This window comes from Kryptolebias marmoratus, unplaced genomic scaffold, assembly GCF_001649575.2.
Source record: "Kryptolebias marmoratus isolate JLee-2015 unplaced genomic scaffold, ASM164957v2 Scaffold54, whole genome shotgun sequence".
NCBI lineage: Eukaryota > Metazoa > Chordata > Actinopteri > Cyprinodontiformes > Rivulidae > Kryptolebias > Kryptolebias marmoratus.
The window spans coordinates 23,920-30,347 of record NW_023665788.1 but is presented as its reverse complement, the minus strand read 5'-3'; the positions used below and the strand labels follow the sequence as shown (position 1 = coordinate 30,347).

General features: G+C 42.2%; 2 protein-coding genes across 9 annotated transcripts in view; both read left to right on the top strand.

The window, feature by feature from the left end:
• Positions 1–4,050, top strand: part of LOC108228457 — a 20,523-nt gene extending 16,473 nt beyond the window's left edge. For all 8 annotated transcript variants that reach the window (XM_037974442.1, XM_037974441.1, XM_037974444.1 and 5 more), the window contains 2 exons: positions 454–586; positions 1,831–4,050. In XM_037974442.1, the coding sequence (XP_037830370.1) occupies positions 454–586; positions 1,831–3,833 (2,136 nt within the window). In that variant the 3' untranslated portion in view covers positions 3,834–4,050. The remainder of the gene's footprint in view (positions 1–453; positions 587–1,830) is intronic.
• Positions 4,051–4,145: 95 nt separating this feature from the next.
• On the top strand, positions 4,146–6,392 carry LOC112450030 (leucine-rich repeat flightless-interacting protein 2-like). The gene is made up of 5 exons (XM_025003241.2): positions 4,146–5,418; positions 5,490–5,595; positions 5,669–5,748; positions 6,136–6,240; positions 6,336–6,392. The coding sequence occupies exons 1-5, from the start codon at positions 5,371–5,373 to the stop codon at positions 6,390–6,392; spliced, it is 396 nt and encodes a 131-aa protein (XP_024859009.2). The 5' UTR covers positions 4,146–5,370.
• The last annotated feature ends 36 nt before the right edge of the window (positions 6,393–6,428 follow it).

Sequence of the window (6,428 nt, the reverse complement as noted above, 5' to 3'; positions counted from 1 at the left end):
GACCCTGCTGAGGATATAGAGCTGGTCCAGTGTTCCACGGCCAGGAAGAAAACCACACTGCTCTTCCTGAATCCGAGGTTCGACTATCCTCCTCTCCAGAACCCCCGAATAGACCTTACCAGGGAGGCTTAAGAGTGTGATCACTCTGTAGTTGGAACACACCCTCCGGTCCCCCTTTTTGAATAAGGGGACCACCACCCGGTCTGCCAATCCAGAGGAACTGTCCCCGATGTCCACGCAGAGTTGCTCATTAAATTTACCAGATGAAAAGTTAAAGATTAGTTGTTTTTAATGAAATTAAATTTTAACATTTTTTGTTAAACTTGATGTTATGCTCTTTATTTTTGTTTTTTTTAAACCTGTAGCTGTTTTTAAACTGAATACTTTATTCTTGTGGTTTCTGTCTGATCAGGACACAGAAACTGATTGATAATTGATTTTTGTGCTGAACAGAAACACGGAGTGATCGTCTCTCCTGAGATCGCCACCAACGGTGAATCAGAACTAAGTGAAGATGATGTCAGTGCAGAATCTGCCTCTCGATTGGCTGAGGAGTCACTTCCAGGTGACAAAGAGGAAATGCTTGGTAAGAACTGCTTAAACCTAGCTTAGTCATTAACTATGTAATAAATACTAATTAGTGGGGTAAGGATTTGTATATTCATCCCAAACAGTGAGAGCGCAGAGGTCAGGGACCAAGACAGGGAGCCAGACGAAATATATTAGTCCTGCACGAACACCCTAAGAATCAGGTACTTACTCAACTGTGGCCTGAAGATGGAGGCATATACCGAACCATAATCTTAAACTTGAAGTACGTAATGCACAGTTATCTTAAGACCAAGGTACAAATGCAAAATGTGAACCTAAGACTGAGATATGTACCCAACTGTGACCTTAAGACCACAGTTTGTACCCTTCTGTGGCCTGAGAGACAAGATTTTTTTTTAACCAAATTATAATCCTAAACTTGAGGTAAATACACAGAGTTACCCTACGATCGAGACACTGAACTGTGTATATATGTCAAACTGTGACCGTAAGACTAGAGTACACAAATTGTGCTAATTGAGGTATACTTCAAACCGAGTTATGTATTTAATTGCAACCGTAAATCAAGGTACGTACTCCATCGTAATCCTAAAACCACAGTACATACTGAACCATAATCCTAAATTTGAGGTGTGTGCCACACAATTACCCTAAGACCAAGGTATGCACCTAACTGTGACTTACAAAACAGGGCCCATAAATAATTGTTCTTTTAAAAGTTGGACACTTAAACCTAACCTAAAATCCAGACATGTAAAGAACCATGATTGTCAAACAAAAAGTCTGTACAAAACAGAAATCCTTAAACCAAAGTACTGCGTGCCATATTGTGACGCTATGCCTAAAGTACATACTGAAACATGCCTTTAGAACTAAGATACATGCAAAATTGTGACCCTAAAACTGAGGTATACACAGAACCATGACCCTCAAATCAAAGTATTTACCAAAGCAAGATTTACACGAACCCTTACGCCCCCACTTATTAATAACACATTTGTATTTTACTAAAACCTGAAGATAATTAACCAAAGCTTTTTATCTTTTATCTCTTCTAGTTCAGAGACCAATGCTGACAATATGCACGATTGATTGTCTTTAAAAAGTGCATGCTTGAATTTACCTGTATGATGAGAAGATCTCATTAACATAGTTTTTTAATTTTGCAGTAATTCTTCTGAACTTCCATTCCTCATTGATTTAGTTTATTTTCTCCTCTATAATTTAAAACGTAAATACGAGCTCCATTTGGTTCTTCAACATCTCATGATCTTTCAGGAGAAACCCCAGAGTTGCAGCCAGTAGAGGGCAGCAAATACCTTCAAGACCATTTCCAACCGAACCATTGGAGGGTTTCCAAACCTGCAAGTGAGCAAACGGAACAGACCAGAGAAAGACAGAACCCAACCAACAAAAACTCAGAAAGAAACAAGTCTACCAGAAACAAACAACCAAGATACAAGGGAGGAGAAAAAGATCTGTTTCCAACCAGAGTGCACAGAAACCCTCTGAAAAACGAAGGACTTCAAAAACAACCATTGAAAAATGAAGCAGAATATCTGACTCAGGCGTCTGACCAGGGTTGTAAAGCTACAGCTGGACCTGGATCTGAACTAGATTCTTTTGGAGTGATGGAAATTGAGAACTCAAAGAAAATGGGGAAATGCAACAAAATGTTTTTACCTGTTGGCAAAACTTTTGCTGAAAAAAGTCTCAGATCAAGACTTGTTCCACCACGACCTGCTAAAGACATCATCCTGGATAACCGAGCAATTGTGCTGAGTCTTTTAGCTGCTGGAAAACTGAGCTCTCCATCTGAAAAGAAACAAAAACTACATGATTCTGGGGTTTTGGAAAAGGAAGCTTCATCCTCAGACACAGACTTTGAACAAAAGCGAAGGTTTGCGTTAGATCTGAGTTCCCAGCGTCAACAAGACAGAAACCTGAGCAGCAGTGACAGATATTCAAGAGTGGATTCGAGTGAAGAAGAATTTAAAATGCACAATATCATAAATCAGACTTTAAGCAACAGTATGAAAGTAAAAGAATCTGTGGACAGGTTTGTTGTGACTGAAGAACAAGGCCTTAAAAATGCAGCAGAGATAGTTACATCCAAGGTCAAGACTGGCGTCTCTGAACGGCAGAGATCTGAAACCCAACTGGTTCATCCATCTCTTCCTGAAAGTTCTCCAACATCTGAGAAACTTTATGACCAGAGGATTTATGAGCCAGTCCAAGCTGAAGCTTGTCCTGAATGTCCAGAATCAAAGAAGTCCTCTGTTCCAGAGGAAATGTGGACTGGTTTGGAAAAGACGGTTCGAGACATGCTACAAGGACTGGCCAATAAACCGGGTTTTGTAGTTGAAATCTCAAGAATCTTTTCAGAAATTCTCATGTCTCTTCACCGGTGGATGTTAGATTTGGAGAATCTAAGGTCCACCAGTACTGGAAATGAGTCTAGTTTGTGTGATGGATCAGAATCAGTCGGACAAGGTTTTCTGAGAAAACTACATCAAACAAACAAGAACCAAGAAACTGAAACAGAAGGTCCTGGAAGTTCTGCATCAATACAAGTCAGTTCAGCCTCAGGCAGGATGGAAGAACTGTCCGGTTCTAAACATAAAGTCTATCCAGCTATTCAGGACCAAAACAATGGAGAAGAGACCATGTCCCGTAAACAGAGTGCTAAATCCTTTTTAGAGGACGAGTTTGGGGCCAGTCCTGCAGAAAAAACGGATTCACATGGGATCAAAAGCTCTGAGGAGGTTGTTTTTATTGACTCTCACTTTGCTGAACCTTTTAATGTGAGAATGGAGTCCAGGTCTGATCTGGGGTTGAGAGATTCATTATCAAAGAAGCCTGAGGGTCACCTGGGAAAGGATCCGAAGGACCTGAGGACTCAGATGTCGTCATCAAACTCTAACGCTGGACAAAGTTCAGCAGTGAAGAGGCTCATAGAGATGACCGCTGAGGAACTCAGAGCCATTGCTGTTCCTGAACTGGCCCTGCTGAGCCTCCAGGAGGGAAAACGCCTGGAGGAGTCCAGTGGTGGTCCTCTGGAGGAAGTGTCGGCTAGAGACATGGACAGCTGTGAGGAGGCCGATGAAGAAGAGGAGAAGGACATCCTTCAACAAGCAGCAGAACAACAGACTGTGGCTGGGATGGAGGCTGTGGGTGGAGCCATCAGACCAGCAGCAAGCATCCAGAAACCAGATGAAAAGCCTGAAGGAGTTCGTTTGGACCAGAGGAAAGATGAGAACACAGACTGCAGGGTTTCATGAGTTCCCAAGCTGCTCCTGCTGCTGCTGACTTTCAGGAACCATCCCATAATAATGACACAGTTCAAACCAGATGTTTACATCCACTGAATAAAAGGACAGAGAACACATTTTTTCTCCTCGTCTGACATTAAATCAGACTAAACCAGAGGAGGGCAACCCTGGTCCTCAGGACCTCCATCCTGCATGTTTTCCTTGTTTCTCTGCTCCAGCTCACCTGATTCAGAGGTTAAATCACCTCTTCATGTTCTGCAGAAGCCTGTTAATCATCCACTGATTCAAACCAGGTGTGTTGGAGCAGAGGAACAAGGAGAACATGCAGGATAGAAGCCCTGAGGACCAGGACTGCCCACCCCCGGGCTAAACCTTTCACAAAATAAGTTTTACTTTCTAAATGCTGAATAATGACAGAATATTTTATGACTGTCTTTAAAGTCCCAAGTGTCTATCCATGTCCTCAGTTACGGTGCCGTTGTCTTTCAGGCGTCTGACTCGGGTCAGATGTTCTGGTTTTGGTGAATTTTGTCCCGTTCCTCCTGACAGAACTGGAGGAACACAGTCGGGTTTGTAGAACTCCTTTTCAGATCAGGGCTTTGTGATGGTCGCTCCTGAACACTGACTTTGTTGTCCTGAAGACACTTTGGACCTAATCTGTCTGTCTTCTGAGGGACATTGTCCATTTGAGGACCCATCTGTGTCCGAGCTTCAGCTTCCTGATGTCCTGAGATGTTGCTTCAGTATTTCCTCATGATGGCATCTATTTCCTGAAGGTCACCAGTCCCTCCTGCAGCCAAACAGCCTCACAGCATGATGCTGCCACCTCCGTGCTTCACAGCTGGGAAAATTTAATCAAAGTTTGTGACATCTTCAGATAAAAGATAATATTTTACAATGAGTCAGAATAAAAGAATGTGAGTCAACTGGTTTATATTTTAGAAATATTTTCAATAATCCCAAATAAAACTTTCCTCTTTAAGCAATGTTTCATTTGTAGATCATTTTTTCTATAGTTCAAAACAACGGTAAGCTATTTTTGTTTCTGCATTTCTCACAAATTTATTTAAATTCTGCAATAATTTAGATTTGTGGGTCAGAGTTCTTGGTAAAATAATTAATTTATTTCTCTTTAATTTAAATGAATTGAATGAATGGTGTCTGAATGTCATGGATAATGAATTTAAAGCTCCGGTGATTCTTGACTCTAAACTCCAACAAACCAGAAGTTCTTGGACCTCTGGGATGACGGCGTTCCTCAGGGTTCTGCTCTCAACGCTCTTCCTTTTTACAGTGTGCCATAAAACCAAAACTAGGATAAATTAAATCACTTTATGGATCTTTTAAAGAGTGTAAATGTATAAAATCATTCATCATTTTAAGTTGATAAAGTGATCAAATGGATAAAGTTCAGAAGCTTCAACAAAATGGCCGAATGAAAGAATGACTCCTAAATGGTAACATCTGTCTCTTATTCAAAGTTTTGGTATTTTAGGTGTTTGAGAGTTTACCGGACTGATTTCTGGTTATTTTCTGTGCTCCAGAGATGCGGCTGAAGAAACTGTTTGAGGAAAGGGAGAGTTTATGGGACCAGGTGAGGTGACTTGTGATCCAACAGATTTTAAAGGTTTTATTTTGAAATGTCTGAAATGTGTTTGTGGACAGGTGCGGCTGCTGAGGTCTCAGCTGGTTCAGAGGACTGAGCCAGTCCAGAATCCAGAGGGGGGTGGTCTGGAGAACAGGATGGACCCTCACCTGTTGGACCTGCAGAGTCAGTTCCTCCTCTGATCGGATGGTTTAGCTGCTGTGGAATAAATACTAAGCTCTGTTTTGTTGTTTCTCAGGAGATGCCAACAGACAGATCAGTGAGCTGAAGTTTAAACTGGTCAAATCTGAACAGGAAGTCACAGCTCTGGAGCAAAATGTGAGCACCAACATCTTTATATTCTCTGCTTAATGTCAGGAAATTAGTCTAAATGTCCGACATGTGCAGAAGAAAACACAGCATTATAAGCATATACAAATCTTTGTATTTATTGTTTGATTGTAGGGGAGCTCATGTCATCTGAACAGATGGCACAAGAGTCAATCTTTACAAGGTTTTAACAAAGGTTACCCAGCGGACATGAACACCTGAAAATGTAACCAAGGAAACATGAAGTTAGGATTGACTAAATTTGGATCAAACTGAGCGAATTTATTCAGTAGTTTACTGAGATTTCAGCATGATTTATATCTCAACCCTGGGTTGAATTGTGTCGTTCAGCCTCCTTTTCTCTGCAGTAACAGAATGAACCCCTCCCCTCCTCAGGTGGTCCGCCTTGAAGCTCAGGTGAGTCGCTACAAGTCCGCTTTTGAGAACGCCGAGAAGATCGAAGATGAGCTGAAGGTGGAGAGGAGGAGACTGCAGAGAGAGGTGAGAGACCCCCCCCTCAGTCTAAGAGCCCCTCCCCCTCAGTCTGAGAGCCCCCCTCAGTCTGAGACCCCCTTCAGTCTGAGACCCCCCCTCAGTCTAAGACCCCCCCTCAGTCTGAGAGCACCCCTCAGTCTAAGACCCCCTCAGTCTGAGAGCCCCTTAGTCTGAGACCCCCCCTCAGTCTGAGA

Coding starts and splice junctions, on each gene's coding strand:
- LOC112450030 (XM_025003241.2), top strand. CDS start 5,371: ATGCGGCTGAAGAAACTGTTTGAGGAAAGGGAGAGTTTATGGGACCAG. Junction 5,749..6,135: donor TCACAGCTCTGGAGCAAAAT/GTGAGCACCAAC, acceptor TCCCCTCCTCAG/GTGGTCCGCCTTGAAGCTCA. Junction 6,241..6,335: donor GGAGGAGACTGCAGAGAGAG/GTGAGAGACCCC, acceptor ACCCCCCCTCAG/TCTAAGACCCCCCCTCAGTC.